The sequence below is a fragment of the Phalacrocorax aristotelis genome, chromosome 7 (genome assembly GCF_949628215.1).
Source record: "Phalacrocorax aristotelis chromosome 7, bGulAri2.1, whole genome shotgun sequence".
Lineage (NCBI taxonomy): Eukaryota > Metazoa > Chordata > Aves > Suliformes > Phalacrocoracidae > Phalacrocorax > Phalacrocorax aristotelis.
The window spans coordinates 18,010,675-18,032,916 of record NC_134282.1 but is presented as its reverse complement, the minus strand read 5'-3'; the positions used below and the strand labels follow the sequence as shown (position 1 = coordinate 18,032,916).

At 56.0% G+C, this 22,242-nt stretch overlaps 2 protein-coding genes across 9 annotated transcripts in view; one reads left to right on the top strand and one right to left on the bottom strand.

Moving 5' to 3' along the window:
• Positions 1-17,756, top strand: part of RUBCN (rubicon autophagy regulator) — a 32,866-nt gene extending 15,110 nt beyond the window's left edge. For 6 of the 8 annotated variants that reach the window (XM_075099013.1, XM_075099010.1, XM_075099015.1 and 3 more), the window contains exons 4-22: positions 114-273; positions 451-557; positions 1,122-1,256; positions 1,468-1,624; positions 1,861-2,409; positions 4,929-5,024; positions 5,201-5,316; positions 5,814-6,015; positions 6,387-6,488; positions 7,286-7,360; positions 10,081-10,141; positions 11,088-11,220; positions 11,579-11,724; positions 12,088-12,152; positions 12,696-12,934; positions 13,336-13,397; positions 13,597-13,750; positions 14,133-14,226; positions 15,100-17,756. In XM_075099013.1, coding sequence (XP_074955114.1) covers positions 114-273; positions 451-557; positions 1,122-1,256; positions 1,468-1,624; positions 1,861-2,409; positions 4,929-5,024; positions 5,201-5,316; positions 5,814-6,015; positions 6,387-6,488; positions 7,286-7,360; positions 10,081-10,141; positions 11,088-11,220; positions 11,579-11,724; positions 12,088-12,152; positions 12,696-12,934; positions 13,336-13,397; positions 13,597-13,750; positions 14,133-14,226; positions 15,100-15,263 — 2,817 coding nt within the window. In that variant the 3' untranslated portion in view covers positions 15,264-17,756. The remainder of the gene's footprint in view (positions 1-113; positions 274-450; positions 558-1,121; positions 1,257-1,467; positions 1,625-1,860; positions 2,410-4,928; positions 5,025-5,200; positions 5,317-5,813; positions 6,016-6,386; positions 6,489-7,285; positions 7,361-10,080; positions 10,142-11,087; positions 11,221-11,578; positions 11,725-12,087; positions 12,153-12,695; positions 12,935-13,335; positions 13,398-13,596; positions 13,751-14,132; positions 14,227-15,099) is intronic. The other 2 variants (XM_075099012.1, XM_075099009.1) reach the window with 1 other exon arrangement.
• A 476-nt stretch (positions 17,757-18,232) lies between these two features.
• Positions 18,233-22,202, bottom strand: LOC142059845 (deoxyribodipyrimidine photo-lyase-like). The gene is given in 11 exon segments (XM_075099041.1): positions 18,233-18,922; positions 19,078-19,237; positions 19,339-19,460; positions 19,740-19,892; positions 19,982-20,180; positions 20,513-20,671; positions 20,854-21,036; positions 21,197-21,342; positions 21,528-21,810; positions 21,980-22,018; positions 22,020-22,202. Coding segments are annotated over 11 exon segments (1,782 nt in total). The 3' UTR covers positions 18,233-18,767.
• Between the last annotated feature and the right edge of the window lie 40 nt (positions 22,203-22,242).

The window sequence follows — 22,242 nt, the reverse complement described above, 5'->3', positions numbered from 1 at the left end:
TGGTGCTGGAAAGCTGCTGTTATCAGTGGGGAACCAAAGCCATTCAGTAGAACCACCCCTGCTCCCCTGCTTGCCTCTGCATGCCTTAACTTGTGCCTGGCGTCCCTTTCCAGTTCATCAGCCTGCAGGAGAGCAACCAGCCTGACTCAGAGGGCTCAGGGGACCAGGCCATCGCACAGCTGTGGCTGCAGCACAGCCTGCAGTGTCACTGCCTGTCGGCGCAGCTGAGACCACTCCTGGGGAACCGGCAGTACATCAGGAAATTCTATGCAGGTAAAGAGAAACAGGCCTTTTCCTTCTTATTAGGAAAATACCTAGCTGGTGACTTTTCCAAGTCACGTGGGAGTGAGGGAGGATGGCAGAAAAGGTGGTTTGCATGTGAGCAGCTGGCACTGTCAAACCACATGGGTAAGAGTCACCCGCCCCTGAGCAGCAGTTTTCTCTCCCCAGACACTGCCTTCCTGCTCAGTGACGCCCACGTCACGGCCATGCTGCAGTGCCTGGAGGCTGTTGAGCAGAACAACCCCAGGCTCCTGGCTCAGATCGACACCTCCATGGTGAGTTGAGGTCCCAGCTTTTCCACCTGGCTCTCACCAGACACCAGCTGGCTGCGGCTGCTCATGTGAGGTCTCATTCAGGGCACATGGAGCCCTTGAACAAGGGGTGGACTTGGAAGTAGCAAAAGAAGTTCCAGGAGGGGAGGAGAGGGGTGAAGTGGTACCTGTGCTGCCTGCACGAGCCTGGCAGGGGTTGGGTGGGGGCGATGGCTGTATGGAGTCTGTAGTGAAGTACCTCGCCTCTGGCTGGCATCAAGGACTTGGGTATGAGGACCTGAGGACCAGTTCCTTGTATGAGGCACCTCTAAAGCCCCCTCCAAGAGTCCCAGGTTTCAGCAAGCAGAGCTGCCTGATCATGAGGGACAACCACCCTCAGAGGGGACGAGCAGCGCCCTAGGTCACCTGGGTGCCCACTCCTGATGGTGACACCAGTGAACCCCTGTGCAGCCTGGTGCCAGCTGCCCTCTCCCCAGAGGAGAGAACAGCAGCTGCTTTCTTTGCACATCGCTCCCCAGAGGAATGCAATTAATGAGGCTTCGTTAAATGGAGGCTATGTTCTTTCAGCTGGCCGGCACGTCACTGCCATCCCTGTGCACATCAGGTCCTTTGACAAGAGAGATGTGTGACCATGACGCAGAAGGACAGGAGAGCCATCTGCCTGGGGCACTGGGCTGCCTGGATCATTGTGCTGAGAGCCTGGTAATTTCCTGACAGGAGCCTGCCATGTTCCAAAAACCCCTGTCCCTTCTGCACTGCAGTGTTTTTCCCTCCCCATCCTCCTGCCCTCAGGGCTGCCACATCCTTTGCTGGCTGGTGACCAGATGCTCACAGGTCTATTACTTTCCATTGCTGCTCGTTTGACATGTAGCCCCATAAATGCTGATTTATTAATGATGCCACCTCTCTTCAGCTTACCAGGAAGAGTGACGGTCTGCCCCTGGTGACCAAGAGCCAGAGCCTGACTGCACTCCCCGCATGCCCGTACGTCCCTGCTGCAGGCTGCACACAGCAGCACTGCTTTGGGTCCTTCTCCAGCCTCCACCACCCAGCCTCCTCTGGCCTCTCAGGTAATGAGAGTGGGCTGGGAAGCTCAGGATTGACTCAAAAAAGACTCTACCTTTTCATCTGGTCTTGGAGTCATCGTGCTGGATGGGTGTGAGGAAATCTCTGCCTGTGCTGGGAGGGAGATCCCTGGCGTTTGTCCGTGGTGGGTGGGCATCCCGGTGTGAAGTCACAAGCTTATTGCTATAGGGTGGCTTGCTTGTGCCAGGGTGTGTGACATCCTGCTCCTACCTCTGCCCAGACAGGAGATCAGGGAGCTCCTCCATCAGCTCTACCTCTAGCCAGCCCCAGGAGCACTGCCCATCCACCCGGTCCTCCTCCTTCAGCGAGGGCAGGTCCCTGCTGGAGCAGCCCAGCTCTGCCACCTGCTTCCACGTCCCCTCACCCAAAGACCCCTTCTGTCCGGCCAGTGAGATGAGCTCCAGCACCACCAGCCAGAGCGAGGACACTTGGACGGGGAGTCAGGATGATCCGCAGAGTGATGCTAATGATGGACCGGAGTACCTGGCCATTGGGAACTTGGGGCGCCGGGGCCGGGTGTGCAGCAGCACCAGCACCAACAGCACCAAGAGCAGTAGCTCCAAACTCTTCTCCTCCAGCAGCTCCCAGAAGCTGGACTCTGTCTCATCACTGGGAGAGCAGGGGGCAAGTGGAGGTGGAAGCAGGGGCCTGAGCCTGTTGCGCCGGTCCAGCTTCTCAGAGGGACAGTCGTCAGCGCCGCAGGGAATCCTCAAGAAGAGCCACGTGCGCTCGCACTCCGACACCAACGTGGCTTCGGGGAAGTTGCACGGTAATGGGGCAGCTTTTCTGGGATAGCTGTGGGGTGTGAGAGTCCCTGGTACTGGGAGGTTATGCTGGCCACCCCTTTGACTCCATGGATCAGGTCAGCGAGGGGAGCAGTGGGTGAGCAGTTGGGAAATGTGGTCTTTGCCCTTAGCTTTCCTGCTCTGCACTGGAGTGATGAGCTGACACCTTGCTTCCCAGAATGCCCTGGGCCGGTCTGTTGTTGGTATTGGCAGCTTTTACCAAAAACTTAGAAAATGGCAGTGATGCTGTGGCATTAGCCATCCTGCTTCCCCACCGGCCGTGCCTGGCTGGGGTATGGGGCCATGACAGGGCACTGGGCTGGGGCTCGGGCTCATCCTACTGGCAGGATCTCATCCTGCTGGCAACCTGCTGAGTCCTCCTGTACTCTTGACTGGGTGAATGCATGTGGGGGGGTTGGGGGAGTGGGATGTGAGGGGACAACCAGTTTGTGGGAGTCTGCCCCACTAGTGCTGCCTTCATGGGAGAAGTGGAGGTCCTTACTGAGTAGTAACCAGTCTGTCTCTGTTTTCTCTCCCTTAATGCTGCCCTCCTCCTCCTCTGTCTGCCCAGGAGGCCTCAGGGATATCACCATTATAATAGAAGATCCAGTAGCAGGTTTGGGCGCCAGTATAACAGCCCTTCACTAGTGATCATTGCATCAAGTTCAGGATTTCCATCAACCCATTAGTGTCCATATAGAAAACAAAAAAAATTTCTTTCTTCCCTGTGTCCTAGCTGGTGCTTTGAAGGGTGGTCAGGTTTATGCATGCAACCTGACTGAAGATCGCAGCTTGGTTGTTGGGAGCAGTGGATCAGACCAAGAAGGGCACACAGCTCCCCTGCATGGCGTTAGGGAGCACTGGCCACCGAGTCCTTGGGCTGCATCCCTTGTCCTTCCCTCCACCCTGCTGCCTCGGGAGCCAGGAGAGGTTTCATCTCTCACCTAGCAAATAAGGACTGGCAGCTAGGCAGGTGTAGGCTTGAACATCTTATTTTTCCTTTGGTTTAGTGCATCTGTGGCATGAGGAGGTTTGATGTTGGCTGAATTCAGCCACGTCCCAGCCAGCTGTGCTTGCACCTACAGTCGGGACTCTTGGGTGCTATTCTGGGCTCAGGGCAGGTTTTCCCCTCAGCAGAGGTGCTGGGGTGCTGCCATCCTTTTGCCCCACATGCAGAAAGAGTCAGCAACTCAAAAAAATTGCCTGTATCTTTTGCATCCATTGAACAGCAGCACCAGGTTTGCGAAGCTCATATCTGCTTTGCAGCTGGGAAGGCTCCTGGGTGTGGTGGCTATTCGTACAGGCATGTCCAGCCCCATGTCCTGCTCCAGCAGAGGATGCCGAGCTCTGCCTCGCTTTACCCTTCAGCAATAGGCTCTGTTGTACATGGCGTCCCCCAGGCTGGTGATCACGAGGTGGTTTCTTGGCAGGTTTACACTAGTGTTGAGGTGGCTGTGGGATACCCTGACAGGCCAGAGTGATTAGCTGTGAGGGTCTCCTTTGTCACCCAAAGGAGTACCTATGGGATGGCCTGGTCTCAAGCCCCATCCTGGTGGCTGCTGCTTCATGGTGTTGGCAGGGAGATGCTGGTGCTGGTGGGCTCAGGAGCCTCCAGCCACACCAGGGTTATGGCACAAAGCTAGGAGCAAAGAGGAGTAGGAGGTTGAGAGGTTGGGGTTGCCCTTCAGTTGTACTTGGGATGTTGAGATGTCAGCCGGTGCCTGCCCCATGTCCCCACCCATATGCTCCTGTCCTGCTCCAGTCAGGGTATTTTCAGGCTTCTTCAGCAGTCCTATGTCACCCAGCTGCTCTCCCTGGGGCCATGGCTCTCTGTAGAGCACCATACATTGATGGTCTCCGGTCAGGCCAGCTCCTGGCGGTCACCGTCGGCTCAGCCTGGCAGGGAGTTGCACCGTGGTGCATGCGTGGGAGGGAGCTCTGCCACAGCCTGTGTAGGTCACCTTGAGCACTGCAGTTCAGGCTCCAGGGTTGTGTGTGGGGAACCCTGACTTGTAGTTGAGCGAGAGCATGTCCTTCAGATGCCTCCTTCTGCTGTTGTCCAGGCTGCTTTGCAGGGCTGGAAGCCCCACAGATCCCTCAGCTGCTCAGGTTTCCTCTCATCTTCTGACTCTCTGCCCTGGGGGATAACACCTCCCTCAGAGATACTCCAGTAGGAAGAAGGGGCTGGCAGAGGTGCTTGCTGGAGCCTGTTGTGTCCCCCAGCTCTGCTAAGTGGTAAAGAGAGGAAGGCTCAGGACTCAACGGCTCTATGGCTCTCATGAGCTTCTCTCCTTTTCCCTTCTCCTCTCCTACCTGAAATGCTCAAGTTTTGTCCCCCTCTGGGCTTGCCCTCAGCTGTGGCACAGAGCAGGAAGATGTTCCTCCTTGCTTCCCATCCATTTGGGCCTGCCTGTGGGATGATGAGCCCCTTTCATTTCACCATGTGCAATGGCTGGGCACCTCTGGGATACTGATGTGTGCCTCGTGTCGTCTTCCCTTCCAGAGTCCCATGGCGATCCAGGTGGAGGGAGAGGGCCAATCTCTGCTTCCACCCAGAGCAGTGAACTGAGCACACCCAGCTCCCTCTACGTGGAGTATGGTGAGTACAGCCAGCCTCAGCGGAGAGGCTGGATCCTGGTTAGGGTCCTCTGTTGGCTATGGCGGCCTCAGCTTCTGGCACCTGCTTGTGGGATGCTGGCTGGGCACTGGCAGGGCTCGTTAGCATGGGGACAGCAGCAGGTCCCTCCCTCATGCATTTGTCTCTTGCTTTTCTAGACTCTGGGCAGTACCTGAGCTCAGGAGAAGGGATGTTCAGAAGACCCTCAGAAGGGCAGTCTCTCATCAGCTACCTCTCTGAGCAGGACTTTGGCAGCTGTGCAGACCTGGAGAAGGTGAGGGAGGCAGCAGCATCCTGTGTGCATTGGAGAAGGTATCTTACTGCAGGTTCAGTGATACTTCCCTCTGAGGGGAAGATAATTCCATAGTATTTCCTGCTATAGAGTTGTGCATGGAACGTCAAGGCTGAGTTCCTCAGTGGTGTCTGGCAGCCAGGATCTGCCCATCCAGCATAGACACAGCAGCTTTGCAACATGTTAGGGCTCCTTGGGGACACGTGCTGACTCCCCAGAGTGGTTGTGTTGCACATCCTCTTTGTAGGATGCCCCTTGAGTATGCTGGTGCCCGAGAAGGCTTTAGTGTCTGTTTAGAAGGCTTTCTAGTTCTCATAGAAGAGTCAGGTTTTGTGGGGTCAACAGGGATTAAGGTGTTTCTACCACCACCCTCCCTGAGTAATTGGCTCTTTCCTGTCACAGGTGGGGGACAAGACTTTACCAAGTCTTCCTAATTTCTCCATGGTATAGCCTTGAATGCTTTTGCTCTTGCCTTGCAGGAGAATGCCCACTTCAGCATCTCAGAGTCCCTGATCGCTGCCATTGAGCTGATGAAATGCAACATGATGAGCCGGCAGCTGGAGGAGGAGGAAGAAGACAGTGACAAGGAGATTCAGGAGCTTAAACAAAAGATTCGCATTCGGCGCCAGCAGATCCGCACCAGGCACCTGTTCCCTGCCTGCCAGGAGTTGGGCTCAGACAGTGGGTGGTGTCTTTTGGGCTCATCAACTGGTGGGATGTGGGTTTTCTGTCCATTGCCTGCCCTTATAGCATCCTGCCTTCCTGCCTGTTTGTGGGAAACAATCATATTGTTACCAAGGTGCTGCAGAGATTTGTGAAACTCTGCTGCTGTTGAAGACCGTAATGGGACTGACACTATACATTGATAATACCTGTGCCCTGCTGGTGCTGAGTTATGGAATATAATTTCATTTTGAACGCATAGTGTTTTCCATCCTTGACCTCCATCCCTCCCTGCCCTGGCCATACCTGGCTATCAGCTTCTCCCTTAGCTGTCAGTGACCCTTCAGACCGCTTCCATTGATGGCCTGGCTGTGTTGCATTTCTCCCAGGTCTTGTGGCTACAGACAGCGGGTCCCAGTTCAGCTCTCGTGGCTCCGTGCGGCTCTCTGACTCTGGCTCCATGGAGGATGTGGAAGAGTACGAGATCCGAGGTAGGAGGGAATGGCTGTGTTGGCTTCTTGCGTAGAGGCAGACTTCTCCTTGGTGTGGTTGTGTTGAGGTCAGTCATGCTGAAGAAGAGCATGTCCCTCTGGCCTTCAGGATGGCTGTTCCCAAACAAATGGCTGAATTCTGAGCATGAGCAGAGCAACAAGTTTCCCTCATGTGGTGGCATGACTTTCCTTCGAAATCCTCTGTAATCCTCTAGCATTCAGTGCCTCTGGCTGGTAGGTGGTTTCCATTTCATTGCCTGGTCCACATAGTGGCTGTCACAGCTAGAGAGAGGTGGGAGAGCTGTCATCCTGCTCTCTTCCTCCCTGGGCAGAAGGAGCCATAGCTCTGACCACTTATCTCTTGACTGGCAATGGTGGGCACTGGTCACATCCTGACCTATAATACCTGTAGTCTCTGCTCTTGGCAGCTTGGGTGGCTGAGCTTATCACCCACAGGAGACCTGTCTGGGTCCCTGGGTGTCCCTTTCCTTCAGAGCCTTGATCATCCTCCGAGGCGGATGACTTCCTTCTCAGCAGTACTTCCATCTCACTGACTTTAAAAGAAGATGGAGCAGTCCTGTCTCCAGCTATAAACCTCTTGTCTCTTGACTGCTGACAGCAAAGTCCTTTCAGTCCCTGAGGGCTAGATTTTGGCCTCAGTTTTGAAGCCCATGGAGGGGTGTGTGAATTCAGTTCTTGGCTTCTCTTGCGTGAGTGCTGCTCTTGTATTATGCCCTTTCTCTTTGGCCTGGCTGAAGCACTGAAGTCAACTGTTTTGTCATCACCGTGTTATACAGATGGTAACGATGGATCTAACCTGATTCAAATGTCCAAGAACGGCCTCTCAGTGTCAATGGCTTCCTTGTTCTCAGGTAGTACTCTGCAGTGCTCCCCTGTGCACGTGTGCGTGTGTGTGTTGCAAGGTGTGTGCATGTGCATGTGCACACTTCTCAGAAATCTCTCTGATTTGGGAACTGTGAACAGTGTCATCCATACGTCAGCCAGAAAAGCCATGGCAGGATGATATGGCAGGATGGAGCAAAGAGGATGCAGAGGAGGTCTGCCATAGGCTCCATCTCCCAGGACATTTTGCCCTGCAATATTTTGGATATACCAAAGACGCCTGCTGTCGTGAAGACCTGTCTTGCCTGGGGTAGGGCTTGGCAGGGCAATGGCTTTGTGGCTCTGTAGCTGCTGATGGCTGAGCCTGGGCTGGATGAGAGCAGCATCCTCTACAGTGTGGGGCCAGGTCTCCATCCCAGGTGCCTTGGGGAACGTTATCCTGCTTGACTTGGCAGAGCTGGTGTGCCGTAACTGTGATCCAAACCACAGCCAGCCCTTCCTATCCTGCTTAGACTTGACTTGGAGAAGAATCCTTCCAGAAAGAAGTCCTGGAGGGACAAGTAGAGAGAGCAGGTGGGGCACAGGCAATTTATTCACACTGGAGACCCTGGGCATCAGGATCACATGCAGCCAGGTCTTGCTTAGTGTTTTTGTTGTTTATAGTACAACTAGATAACCCTGGTTAGGTAAAGCTGGCTGCATTTAAATAACCTTCACGTGCTCTCTGTTTGCTTTAGCAAGGGAACAGCCTATGTGGGCTGCTGCTGATCTCTCCTGACAGGTGTTTGGCACCAGCACGTTGCTCCTGCCGGAGGTGCTGGTGCTCAGAGCTTCCCTGTCAGCCTTGCTGTGTCCTGTATTTACAGCCCAGGGGTTAATCCAGGGGCGCTCATCCTGGCCTGAAGCTGGCATACAGAGCCTGGGGTGATGGCCTTGGGTTGGGGGGCTGTTCATGAGCCTTATAGGAACTCCTGATGATAGCATTGGCAGCAGAGGTGTTTTGGGCAGTTAACTGGAGCCTTTTGGGGAATGTCTGCAGTTAAGGTTGGGAAGTGAGCAGTGGCAGGATCCCAGTGGTAGCCCCTATGGAAGCCTAGGGTCAGGTTTGGCTCCCTCTGCCATCCCTGAGATGATGCCAGTGCCTGAGTGTGCTAGCTCTGCCTCCCCATAACACTTGGCCCAGACTGTGCTGCATGTGCCCTGCTGTTTGCTCACGTTTATCATAGTATAGGACCATGTGGTGTCTTCCTGTGCAGAGCCAAAGGCACCAGAGCATGGCGGGTATGTCTAGCCAGTGCCCTCCATGGTCAGGGGGCTACATTTGCCTGAGTTCCCTATTTTCTGCAGCTAGAAGTCTGTTCACATGATGTAGATATGTGGATTCCTTAGCAATTAGGGTGCTTTCCTGAGCCTGTTTCCAGCAATGGATGTCAAACAAGGAGGGTGAAGCAGCCATGCTGAACTTCGCTAGTGTGAGCCTGTTGGTTTACAGGCAGGACAGGGACTTGTTCCCCTTGCTGCCAGGGCATCCCCGCTGTTCCTAGGGGAGCCAACGGCTCGGGGGGTGGTGATTCCCTCGTCCTCAGTGTGCAGTTGGTGCCTGGCTGGGATTGGTTCAGCTCTGCGCAGGTCTGGTAGCTGACCTGCTTGGGGTGGAGGAGCAGGGACCCTGAGCTGTGCCTCCCCAAGCCAGGCACAGGGCCACTGAGTCAGGGGGAGCCGTAAGCCTGTGTTTGGGGGTGGTGTGGTCAGTGCAGACCCTGTTCCTAGAGCTTCCCAGAGGTACAAAATAGGAGACCTGCTGGGCTGAAGGTTGTGGCATTGGCCTTTCTTCTGTCCTGACCTTTAGTACTTTCCCCTTACCTGCACTCCTTCCTTTTTCTGGAAGTCTGTCTGCAATGAAGCAGGGTTTCTGCTTGCCTTGTACTGCTGGAAGAGTCTCCTGTCCCAGGGTCCTTCCACCATTGAGCTGAATTCCCTGTCAGGGTTTAACCTGCTGGAGTGAGAGGAAAGATGAGTGATGAAGGTACCGCTGGGTACTGCCTGGTACCTGGGACTTGCACCGAGGAGGGATGTGGGGCAGCTCAGGGCTGTTGGGGAGCTGGTGGAGGACACCCCAGTGTCCTGCACCTTATCTTGGATGTGTCCCTCCTTGGGAGATGGGTCTGTGGCCTCTGCAGAGGGCTGGCCCCCGTAGCTGCTGGCCCGCTCTCTGCACGGATGCTGACCTGTCTCTGGAGTACTGGGTTTTGGCTGCCAGCCCTGGCTGTGCAGTTGCTGACAAGCTGTGGCATGGCCACCATCTGATCTTACAGGTTGTGGTCAAGTAGAGGGAAGGGCTCTGCATCCCATTGCTAACCCCCTACAGCATCTAAACTGCATGTAGAGAGCTGCTAAACCTTCTTGCTACCTTGCTGTCTTCTGCCCTCCTAGCTCCTGTGTGCATACTGTTTCAGGCCATGTCACTGCTAGGACTTGGTGTGTGACCTGTAGCAGCAGCCGTTTGTCTCCCCCAAACCCCAGGCTCACTGTTTTCACAGCATCCCACCATGTCCTTCCCTTGTAACTCCCAACAGGTGACTGATTAGACCGCGCCTTTCCTTGCTGCTCAGTGCCACTGGTAGAAGTTGGTGCTGTAGTTCACGTGCTTTTGAACAGCTTGATGAGTTTTACAGTGAAGCTTTGGTTTGAAATGAGTGTATTGCCCTGCCCTGCCCCATCTGCTCCACCTTGTCTGTTTGTGATTCAGATGCAGACATCAAGAGGAACCCAGACTCCAGCAGGAAGTCCTTTCTCTCCTCGGACTCCATGTATGTCTTCAACTTGTGGCGAGGCATCTTGATACCAAGTTCCCCTTCCTGCCCAACTCTGATCTTCCCTGTTCATCAGCTGCTGTTTTGCACTGGAGTGGACATCCCTCCCTCCCTTCCTCCCTCCATAACTTTACTTAGTAGAGGGGCACTGGGTCCTAGACTTAAATTTGGGAAGCAGCACCTGGGATGATCAGGGTATTCACATGAGGTAGGTATGATATGGACTGGTGTCAGGGTGAGAGGCTGGGGAGAGGACCTGGCACAGCCTGGAGCATCTGGACTGGCTGCTGGCTGGCTGCTGGCTCTGAGCCTCCCCTGCCTCCCCATCTTCTCTCCAACCCTTGCTGCTGTGCTGTGACCCAGAGGTGGAAGCACTGGCACACAGTGATGCTTATAAATTCTCTGTGCAGTGCAGCAGCAGCTTAAACATGAAGTTCTTGGTCCTTTCCCGACACTACCCTGGGGTGGAGAGGTGGGGGTTGTGGGGAGGTGAATCACAACCTGTTTTAAGCACAGCTGCTGTGTTAATGTTCTGAAAGTAAAACCCCTTTGGGCTGCAGGGATCTCTCTGCTCGTTGGGTGAGATAAAGAGCTGTGTCCATGCTTGGCAGCTTTGGTAGGTTCGTACTGGGAGAGCAGTTACTTCTGGCTTGTACAGACACTGGCTCTCACTTTGCAGCTTCCCCTGCAAACAGGCACAGGTTTTAAGATATGCTTTGCTTGCCTTTCTAAACAGCTATTGTGCTATTAGGTAGCTTTGCTTGGGGGTAGCTGCAAAGACAGAAATCAATCGCGTAAATCAATGTTAAGCCTGTGTAGCAGTGCAGAAATAAGTTACCAGAGTTGAAGGGAGCATCTTCGGCTTAAGCTGGAACTGGCATCAGGGGTTGTAAGGAGGGCACAGCTGTGAGACCTGGCACTAACCACTCCCTTCACTGTCTAGGTCCCACCCCTTCCTCAATTCCAACTCGGCCGAGGCCGTGGCCATGGGCTTGTTGAAGCAGTTTGAGGGCATGCAGCTTCCAGCTGCCTCTGAATTGGAGTGGCTGGTCCCTGAGCACGACGCCCCGCAGAAGGTAGGGGTATGAGTCCCTGGCCACCAATGGCATTTGCTCTTCCCCAAACCCAATGCTTCAGCTCATTGACAAGGGGCTTTGCTAGTCCCAGTGATCCCTTTGTGGAGCTGGAGGAGCAGTTTTGTCCAGGTTCTGGAGATGGGTGCAGCTGAGCAGGATTCTGCCACTACAGCCTCCTACAGCAGAGTGCCTGGATCCCTGAGGACATCCATTCTCCAGCTGCCACTCAGCTGGAGCAGCAGCTTGGTGCCTGGCAGTTTTCCAGAGGGCTGCAGTTGCAGGTTTTTGGCAAGCCAGCCAGGTACATTGCCTTTGTGGTACCAGGCAGGGATCTGACCCTCTTGCCTGCCTCTCCCAGCTCCTGCCCATCCCCGACTCTCTGCCCATCTCTCCTGACGATGGAGAACATGCTGACATCTACAAGCTGAGGATTCGGGTGCGCGGAAACTTGGAGTGGGCCCCACCACGACCACAGATCATCTTCAATGTTCACCCAACCCCAACGTAAGGGCCCATGTGGCTGAGGGCTCTTCGGGGACCTGTCCTTTCCAACTCTTTCCCATCAACTCCAGGGTTGATTATCGTGTCCTTCCCACTTGACTGCTGGGGCTTCCCTGCTCTGAGCTTGGTAAATCCATGGTGATCACCACTGCCAGCTGGTGCTATGCGATGGAGCCAGTGCCTGCGGTTGGTGCCTTTGGTGTGCACCAGGGCACAACAGGGCTTTTCCCCTTGGATTTGTTGTCTGCCCTTAAGTGGCAAAGCATGTGGCCATCTCTGCCATCCAGACCTGTGCTAGTGCCTGTCTTCTGATGCCAGGCACCATCAGGGCTGGATTCATGCATGTTGTCTTCTGTCTCTGGGCAGGAGGAAGGTGGCCGTGGCCAAGCAGAATTACCGTTGTGCAGGCTGTGGCATCCGGACTGATCCTGGTGAGTGCTGGGACGCTGACCTGTAGCTGGAGAGTGGGGAAGAACCTGCAAACAAGTGGGAAGATGCAAAGCGGGTGGGTGGTGGCAGAGCTCAGCACAAGGTCAGCAGGGAAGTGGTACATTGCCAGCTCTGCCTGCAAATTGGTGTGCACCACCCACAGGGGAGCCTCCTTCTCCAGAAGGTCATGGGGCTGTTGGAGGCAAAGAGCAGCTAGCTTGTCCTTTGAAGAGCATTTCAGATGTTGGCTTTTCTAAAGAAAAGTCATCTGTTGGGGTCCTAAAGCTCCCGGCAGGTTCTGCTGTGGCTCCAGAGCTCTTTGACCAGCTGTGTTTCCTGAGTATGTAGGTACCTGTGGCTGCATAAGACCAGACTGTGGTCCCAAATGCTTTTGCAGTTGGCAGGGGTCTTGAGCACTCTGGGGCTGGAGGAGGGTACCGGCAAGGCGAACTGCCTTGCTTGTTGGAAATGCTGAACAACATTGGGAGTCCAGTATGTGGTTGGGCAGAGCCTGTGCCTTGGCTGACCTCCCTGGGTTTGGCCAGATTACATGAAGCGGCTGCGGTACTGTGAGTACCTGGGGAAGTATTTCTGCCAGTGCTGCCATGAGAATGCCCAGATGGTCATCCCCAGCCGCATCCTGCGCAAGTGGGACTTCAGCAAGTACTGTGTGAGCAACTTCTCCAAAGACCTGCTGAGCAAGATCTGGAGTGACCCGCTCTTCAATGTGCAGGATATCAATCCCGCCCTGTACCGGAAAGTGAAGTCTCTCAACCAAGTGTGGGTAAGACCCTTTCCACGGCTGCCTGAGCAGGGTTTGGGTGAGGTGGGTGGCTGCCATTTGTAAACTGTATTCCAGGGAAGCTGGGGAGAAGCACATATTTCTGGTTTTGGGGCTTAAAACCTCAGCACTGTAGGTTTCCATTCACCTCTTGTTCTTTGTATAGTAGTGTAGGAATTCCAAAAGGAATTTGTGCCTGGTGTCCAGCTGGGCTTCAATTTATGTCCTGGAGTGCATGAATGATGGTTGTGCTTGCTTTGTCCTGTGTGGTGTAAGCACTTCGGTAGCGGGGAGCTGCAGCTGAGGAGTAGCGGTTGTTTCACCAGTGTAGAAAGCAAGACTGACCTGTTTGGCTAAGGACTGTGCTGTGCTTACTGATTCTTGTGTCTGCCCTTTCCCTCCAGCTGCTGCGAATCCAGCTTTTCCACATGAAGAACATGTTTAAGACGTGCCGGCTAGCTAAAGAGTGAGTCCTGGGCTGTGAGGTGAAGCTATTGTGCTGTCCTTGATCTGTCCCGTGGCAATTTGCGCTGGGGATCTGTGCAGCCTGTGCAATGAGCAATGGGGGGAGAGGGGAGTGGAGGGGGAGAGAAAGGAGAAACAGTGGAGAGAGGGGGCTTAGTAGAGTCACTTTGCTATGAGCTCTGGTTTCTCTGTCCTTGCAGCCTCCTAGACTCCTTCGATGCAGTGCCTGGCCACTTGACGGAGGATTTGCACCTCTACTCGCTGAGCGACCTCAGCGCCACGAAGAAAGGGGACCTGGTGCCTCGACTGACAGAGCTCCTGAAAGCAGGCAGCCTTCATGTTGAGAAGTGCATGGTAAGGCCTCCTTACCTGCCTCCTGCACGGCTTCGCACCCTTGGGAGCAGGCTTTGCTGCCAGAATAACTGATGGGGGGCTTTGACGTGCAGGACAGCTGCCAAATTAACTGATTGAATGCTAACTGCTCCTGCCTGCTCCACAGAGCTGCTACCCAGCATGTGTGGGATGTTTGTTACCCCATTTGTTTTTTGGCTCTCCCCCACCCCTGACACATGTTGATTCTGCCTTGCTGTACTCCATGCTGGGGAGCGGCTCTACCCCGTGGTTAAAGGAGGGCACTGTGTCCGTCCTGCTGTCCTGCTCTGCTCTACCTCCTACCCTGCTGGCCAGGGAGATAAGGAGCATTTAGCTGCCTTTTCCTCACCTTTTCTCCTTCCAGCTGTGCCAAGCCAAAGGCTTCATCTGTGAGTTCTGCCAGAATGAGGGTGACATCATTTTCCCCTTTGAGCTCAACAAGTGCAGGACATGTGAAGGTGAGATGCTGGGGAGAAACAGGGAAGGGACAAAGCCTGAGGCCACCAAGGTCTGCCTCCAGTTTGAGTGGCATTTGTGATAGTGAGAGGTACAGAGCTAGAGCCAGCCAGACCAGAGTGCTTCTGTACGTGGCCTGTGTCTCTGCACCACATTGACACACAGATGATCAGCATTATAACAGTGTTTGTCCAGAGCTGCTGGTGGGGTGGAGCATGTAGGCTCCTTCCTGACCATGCCTTGTGCTGCTTTCCTGAATGGCAGTGGGCTGTTGGGTTGTGACTGCAGCGAGTGGATGTCTGGGAGCCCTGGCTACAGCCTGCACCTGGCTCCCTTGCCCCTGCTTGGATGGCTGGAGCTGACCTTGTAGAGCAGAGAGAGCCTGAAGGCTTTGCCTCTGTTCCCTTCCTGCCTGCCAGGAAGTCCCTGGGCCCCTTCAGAAGTCATCCTCTACAATGTCCAGTACTAATGGCCAAGCAGAGCTTGTCCTTGCAGCTTGGGACCAGCCTCTGAACTAGATTGAAATGGTTCCTGGCAACATGCAAGCTGTGGTTTGGCAGGTGCAGTGCCAGAGAAAACTTGGGGCAGAGTCACCTTTTCCTTGGAGAATCAGGAAAGTTTGGGGACAGACCTGTGCGGAGCAGGAAACCCTGCCGCCTGTGCTCCCAAAGGCTTTGCAAGCCACTGCAGGTTCCCGGCAGCATGACTTCTTGCTGTGTCCAGAACGGTGCTGGACTCCTGCTTTTGGTGCTTGTTCTGCCACTGCTTTGGTTTGAAATGTCTTCCTGGACAACCCTGGAGCATCCATCCCAGGGTGCAGTGTCAGGCAGTCTGTGTCAGCCCCTGCCAGCTCTCAGCCATGCTCTCCCCCACAGAGTGCAAAGCCTGCTACCACAAATCCTGCTTCAAATCCACCCGCTGTCCCCGCTGTGAGCGGCTTCAAGCCCGGAGAGAGCTGCTGGCCAAGCAGAGCATGGAGTCCTACGTCTCAGACTACGAAGACGAGCTGGAGGAGCCAGAGGCAGTGGCAGCCACCTGAGCATGTTGCAGCGGAGGAGCAGATTGTGGGTTTATTTATGTGCGTGGCCTTTGTCACCAGAGACTGAGCCACACTGACTGGAGATGAGGAGGACTGTCAGGGGGCCTGGAGCACTGTCTTGAAGGGATCTGTTTTCCCCCATGCAGTAGTGCTGGGCTGGGAATGGGTATCTTCCATTGTCTGGGTCTCCAGGTACCGCTCATGTTCCCTGATGCCTTTGCTTGAGGAAAGGCAGCTGCTGCTGCCTGTCCTGCAGGCAGAACAGGGGCCTTTTTTTGAGCAGTTGTTCGTGCTGGAATAGGCAGGGCTGTGTTGCCACTCCCTGTGCCCTGCTCCCTGGCAGGATCACCTGGGGGATCAGCACTTTCTGCTCATCAGCTGTATACTGGGAAGCTCTGGCCACATCTGATCATTGGAGCGGGGAATCAGCTCTCCAAGTCCTCTGATCCTGTCCTGCTGCTGGGGGTTGTGTGCATGAAAGGAGGGTGGGGGTTTGGGGTTGGTTGTACATTTAACAGCTCCCTTTCTCAAATCTGGCTTGGGACACTGCTGGAGAGCAGTTGTTCTCACTCCAGGATCAGAGCAGAGGACGTGGCAGTAGTGAAAATGCCAGATTTCTGCCTCACCTCTCCATGCTGTTTGTGCTGAGCTGCTTTCCCTGCCCTCCAACCGCAGCCTGTGCTGCAGAGGGGCACTGCCCCTGGGAGCAGCCACACAAGGGGGCTGGTGCTGCTGGGCTTTCGGCAGAGGCAGATAGCCGTGGCCAGAGGATGCAGTAAGCGAGGCTTCCTCACTGTGCTGCCGGTCTGTCCTCCCAGGGGGTTGTGTCCTCCTCTAAGGATGACATGGGACCTCACTCTGGTGGCATCAGGACCTGCCTTGTGTGCAGCTGCCTTCAGCCTGAGGCCTGTTGGGATGTGGGTGAAGGCTCAGCCCTCCAGCCGCATCCCCTGAGCCTCTGTCTCTGTTTTTTTATGTTGGGTTTTTGTTTTTTAATCTGCTAGATTTGGTTTTATTTTTTTAATGTAGTTTGTATTTTTAATTGTGTGTTCCCCCCGCGAGGAGGTGCTGCTTGACGTGCCTCTTTAGGGGGCATGCAATCTGCTTGGGACTCACCGATATAAAACCTCCAAGGCTGTCCTGCTCCTGGGTCTTCACCCCTGGATGGGGCTGGTGTTTGCCAGGTGTCCGCTCTCTCAGCAGATCTCCTGCTCCCCTTTGGAGAGGGGTCACTGAGCCACGCAAAGCCTCAAGGCTTCCTAGCTGCGGTGCAGTGGGGTAGCCAGGCAGCCTGCTTGCAATGGGGGGTGCACAGGGGAGAGAGGTTTGGCACTGGAGTGCTGCAAAGGGTTGGTCCCTTGCCGATGCAGAGCTCTCTGCCATGGCCAACAGCTCTGTGGGGTTGGACCCAGTGATAGAAGGTGAGCTCTGCACTGTGGGGCTAGTGGTCAATCGAGGAGGTCCCTCTGCATTGCAGAGGGATGCTTTAGCCCATGGCATGGGTGAGTGTCCAGCACCACCTTAGCATGGGTGGGATGTGAGGTGGCAGCAGGGTGTTTGGAAGGACAGTGGGGCCTGTGTATGTGCGATAAGGGTGTTGAGGGACCAGGGAGCAATACACTGGCAGAAGGCATCTATGGACAGCAGCTCTTGCAGGTGTGCCCTGGCTGGGATGTGACCCCTTGTGGGCTGTCCCAGTGGAGGCAGCAGGGTCGAGGGACAGGGGATGTGGAGGCTGGGACCAGGAGAAGTCACCGCAGGGCTTGGTCAGGGAGTGTGGCTGCAAGCCTCACTGCTGGGGGCCGGGCTACTGCACAGCAGCATCTCCCCTGCTCTGCAGCATCCTGACAAAGTCAGGTCTTGCCCAGGAAAGGGGGTTCAGCTCCCCACTCGCTCCCCTACGGTTTTTGCCTCCTCCAGTCTTGCTTCTGCCTGTTTTCCCCAGGGGAGCAGCTGCTCTTCCGCTCACTCTCCATCTCCACAAGTCCTGGGGCTGCCAGACTCTGGCTGCCTTGGTCTTGCATGTCCCCAACCCCAAGCCGAACCCTCCCACTGCTGCCTGGAGCTGGGACCCCCTTCCCTGCCACTGCCTCAGCAGCACACCTCCGTCCACCCCGTTTTGTTTGAAGCACTTTAATGTCATGGGATAGCAGCTAAGAGGCTGTCTGTGTCCCTTTCTAGAAGCACTGAGTACATTTAGAGGAGGGGGAAGGGATTTTGGCTTATCTGTGATTTCCACTCTCTGCCATGAACTTTGCCTGGAAGCAGCAGGACTTGCACACCTGGTGGAGGTCTCCAGGGCAGGGTTGTGCCCATCACTGACACCGCTGCCCAGCACTGACTGCTACGAGCAACACTGGAACTGGCCAAGGCAGTGAGCTCTTTGTAAGGGAGAGCAAGGGGCTGCCCCAGCCATCAACTGGAGCCCCCATGGGACTATGGCACAGTGTAGCAACAAAAATGCCATCCCTAATAAACTAAGTTAATAAGGGGCCTGGTTGTGTTATGGCATCATTTCAGGTGGGGTGACAGTGTGTATCCCCTCCTTGGGGTCAGTGCTGCAGTTCCTGTTGGCCCCTGGGGCAGGGAGGGAGCAGGATGCACTAGCTGATGGCAGGGCTTGAGGGGGGGCGGCCAGTGGGGGGACAACTTGTGCAAATGGTGGTTCATCACCAGATGGCACTGGGAAGGGGTTATTGTCACCACCCCTTGATTAATCCAACTGGTTTGTGCCACACACCCCCTCCCCAAACTGCGCACTGGACTTGGGGCAGGAGGTGCAAGCCACTGAGTAAGGGACTCTCTGTAACACCTGTCCCTTTCCTGAGCCTGCCTTTGCTGCGGGCAGAGCGGCCCAGGGGCATGGCCTTGGGTGCCCTGTTCCTGCTTGCATCTCTGTCCCATGCAGCCCAGCTCTCCCCTCGCAGCAGTGTCATGCATTGCCACATAAACACCTTAGACACAGGAGATAGAAACTGTAAAGTTTAAAGTAACTGTTGAAGGATGCAGGTGCAAGCCCTGCACAGTGCTGGCTCCGCATGGAGTGAAGCAGGGCTTCCCTGCAGGCAGCACAGCATGAAGAGCCAGTTTCTGGGGGCTTTTCCCCAGAAAAGCCCTGCTCAGCCTAATCTAAGCAGTGGTTAGCAGCAGCAACAGCGACTTGGGCTTACTCCTGAGCACAGTGGTTATAGGAAATGTTTCTGGCAGGCATGGGCATGCTGAGGATGGGCTTTCACAGCTGCTAGCAAACCTGTGGCAGCAGGAGGGCCCTGCATGGCCCTGCAGGGCTCCAGCAACTGCCCTAGCATGGCAGCTCTAGCAGGGGCTGATGGCAGAGTAAAGACACCTGCAAAAGCCTGGGGCTTGCTGCTGTTACAGTGAGCCCTCCAAGGGCAACCAGGGTGATCCCCAGCTGAGGTGTAAGGTGTGAGCTGGCACCTTGGCAAAGGCACATCTGCCCCCAGCATAGAGGGACACGAGCAATCTCAAGGCATGCTGTGCGCATCACTGGGAGAGCGTGTGTGGGGTGTAGCGACGCTCGAACTGGCCCACGTCAAACTTCCGCTTGCAGCCGGCATAGTTCATGTAGCGGATCTTCCCGAAGATGGCCCGCTCTGCCCAGCCCTGGTCGTGTATGCCGCAGATGGACCAGAGGCAGCCTGCCAGGCATGGGGATGGAGCGTCAGTTCCAAAGCAGGATGGGCTGGAGCATGGGCTAAGTTTTATGCAGAGAGCCCTTCCCCATCTCCACCACAGCCTTGGCTATCAGAAATAAGACACCCCCCCCGCCTCATGCCCTCATCCTGCAGCTTGCCTACGTATCCGTTGGGGTCCATCCCATCCAGCTCGTAGCGGTCGTTGAGGTAAATGGCAAACTGTAGGGCCTCCTCGGGTGTGCGGGTCCACTCCAAGATCTTCTTTGCCCAGTACATCCGCAGGAAGCCGTGCATCTTGCCCTCTCGGACCATTTGGAGCTGGGGGGAAGGGACAGCCACAGATGTCAGTCCATGCCAGCTTGTCTCTGCCCCTTGGGCAAAGGCTCAGCGGTTCGAGAGGGGAAGACACAGGGCGCTACCTGGGCAGCATTCCAGAGCGGGTCATGCGTGGTCCCCTGTTCCAGCTCCTGCAGCTTGTAGAGGAAAGGCCTCTTGTCTTTGGCATGGAGCTTCAGGGTGGTTTGTGCCCAGTCATAAGCACCTGTGAGCAAGAGAGATGAGAAGCAATGCTGAGCAACCTGCTCCTGCAGGGCCCCAGGGAAGGTATGGGGAATTGAGCTACTGAGGGCACCGTGCCCTGGAGGCACCAGCCTTGAAGAGGGCAACCGCCAGCTCCTGTTCTACCTCCAGAAGGTACCGAATGATGGCATATTAGTGTCCCTACAGCACGTCTCCTAGCAGAAATAGGATTGCCAAGTCGGGGTGATCAGCTGGGTACTAGCCTGGCCCACCAAGTTGCCCATCCAACCTGGGATGCTACCTTGTATGCTGTCGTAGTTCTCATTATAGTAGCAAAAGTTTTCAGCCAGCTCCCGCCTCACCACAGCCTCCTCCACGAATGCATCCACCGACTCCTTGTACTTGCCCCGGTGCTTCTGCACCTCCAGGATGGCTCGTTGGGTGGAAACCTGGCCTGGGAACATGGGGAGGGAGCAAGTCAGGCTGCTGGTCCAAGCCACCATGCTCAGCCCTGCTGCAGAGTGAGAAGCCTGGGACACTCACCAAAGTGGAACCATGGGGACAGGTTGCTGAGCGCCGCCTTGTTGGGGTCGTTCCGGAGGGAGCCAAAGGATTTCAGCCGCTCTGTGATGAAGGACTGCAGCACAGCCAGCCCTGCAGCTGTGCCAGGGGTCGCCCACTCCACCTCCTTCACAGTGCGGTCCACCTGCAAGCTGGAATAACAGGCCTCCCAAGCAATGGGCTGGGCAGCGACCAAGCAGTGTGAGTTCATTTGCAGATGCTCTTCAGCCAGGGCTGCCCTGAGTGTTATGTCCCCTAGATGTCCCCAACCAGCAAGTCCCTAGCTCATGCCGGCCTTCTCTTAACCAGCCCTGCAAGGCAGAGATGTGGGAATTGAATGAATGAGGTGGGAACATCCCTTCCCCAGGGCATCCCCATTTCCACAGCACCTGTGTGTGACCTCATGCAGGTCACTGTCCCCATCCCCTGCCATCCCCTCCCAGGATCACAAAGCAGCTGTGAAACTCTCTGGGACTGGCTGTGAGTAGGTGTGGAGGTGTCTCCTGCTGGTACCTCTACTGAGCAGGAAGGGGGATATGGGTGACGAACAACAGGGGGGAACTCGGTGAGGAACTCGGGGAGCTGGGTATGGATCTTGCCCCGGATGGTCCTGGCACTGTATTCCTGCTTGGGGGAGGCGACCCAGCAAGGCACAATATTGTGGGCATCAACCTGGGAAGCAAAACCATGGAGGAGGGTATGAGCAGGAGAAGCAAACAGTCCCAACGACATGACACACACACTCCCCGCACATGTCACTCCAGCACACCTCTGCAGGCATGAAACGCAGGAGACAAATTCCTCCCACATCTCACCAGCCAGAGTTTTTCCCTTCTCAGCGTGCGGGAACCCACCTGTGCAAATGGCACATCCTCCGGCAACCGTTCACTGACATCCTCCACCCACTGCCGGCGGAGGCGGAGGGGGCAGAAGTCTGTCACCAGCCCACCCACACCGTGTTCCACCACAAACGTGGGCAGCACGTCTTTGGCATAGCCTAGCAGCAAGTGGAAGGGGACGTTGAGCTCTGCGCACTCCTGCAGCAAGGAGGAGAGGGCTGGCTATGTGATGGTTCATGACTCTGCAGACCCCATCCCACCACCACCTGCTGAAGGGATGGATCTGCCTCCCCCTATCCCCAGGAGCCCTGTCCCTGCCTTGTCCCACCCAGCATGGACATCCCTGCAGCAGCTGTACCTCGGCCACCTCCTGCAGCCCCCTCAGCATGAAGCCATAATGGCGGATGGTGGCATCCAGGAATTTGGGCACCAGACAGAAGCAGACGTGCAGAGGCAGCTCCTGTTTGAGGGCCAGGCGCTGGGCATAGAGGAAAGCCCAGTTATCTGAGGAGAAAGCACACGGGGCAGTGTTGGGGATGCTCTGCTGAGAGGATGGAGGTGGTGTTTTGTAAGAGGAATCCTCCCTGCAGAGGGGGGATCAGCTCCAAAGGCTGCTGTGGGAAGTGACCAAAGCTTTTGCCACCCATGGGAACTTCATTTCCCAGCCCCCTCCGCCAGCTGGTTCGCACCTTGCACCCGTTGGTCCCGGGACATCCAGTAAAGGATGCAACGAGCATCATCCTTCAGGTCCGAGCCCTGCGAGATGAGGCGAACCCGCTTTTTGTTGTATTTGAACTCCCGCACGGATGGAGCCGCCCTCCGCCGGGCCTCCCGCAGCGCCTCCTCTTCCTCCTTCCTCCTCCGAGACATGCGTGGCAGCTCCGTGGCCTCGGCCTTTCGCTTCCCTTGTGTCCGCCGCATCCTTAGGATTGCCCGGGCCGGTGCCCGGAGCCGCGTGGTTGCGTGAGGCCTCTGCGATGGGAAATGGGACCGTATTGAGCTCCCGGTCTCCTGCCTTTCCTGGTCCTGGTCCTGGTCCTGGTCCTGGTCCTGGTCCTGGTCCTGGTCCTGGTCCCGTCCCGTCCCGGTCCCGGTCCCGGTCCCGGTCCCCGGTCCCCGGTCCCCGGTCCCTGGTCCCTACCGGGCAGCCACGCGTTCCTCCGTGTGTTATACAAGCTGAAGGCGCGGTTAATGGGTGTGGCGATGGGCGTGGCCTTTGGAAAAGGGGCGAGGCTCCAGCACCTTGTACCGCCCCCGCCCGCACACTGGGGCCGGTGCTGGGCCCCGGGAGGGGTGGCAGTGCCCGCCGGTGCCTCCCCTCCCTGCCCGGGAATGAGGAAGCAGCTCCGGCCACCTTCAGCCATCTCTCAGCAGCGTAGTTCACCACCGGCACCACCCCCTTGC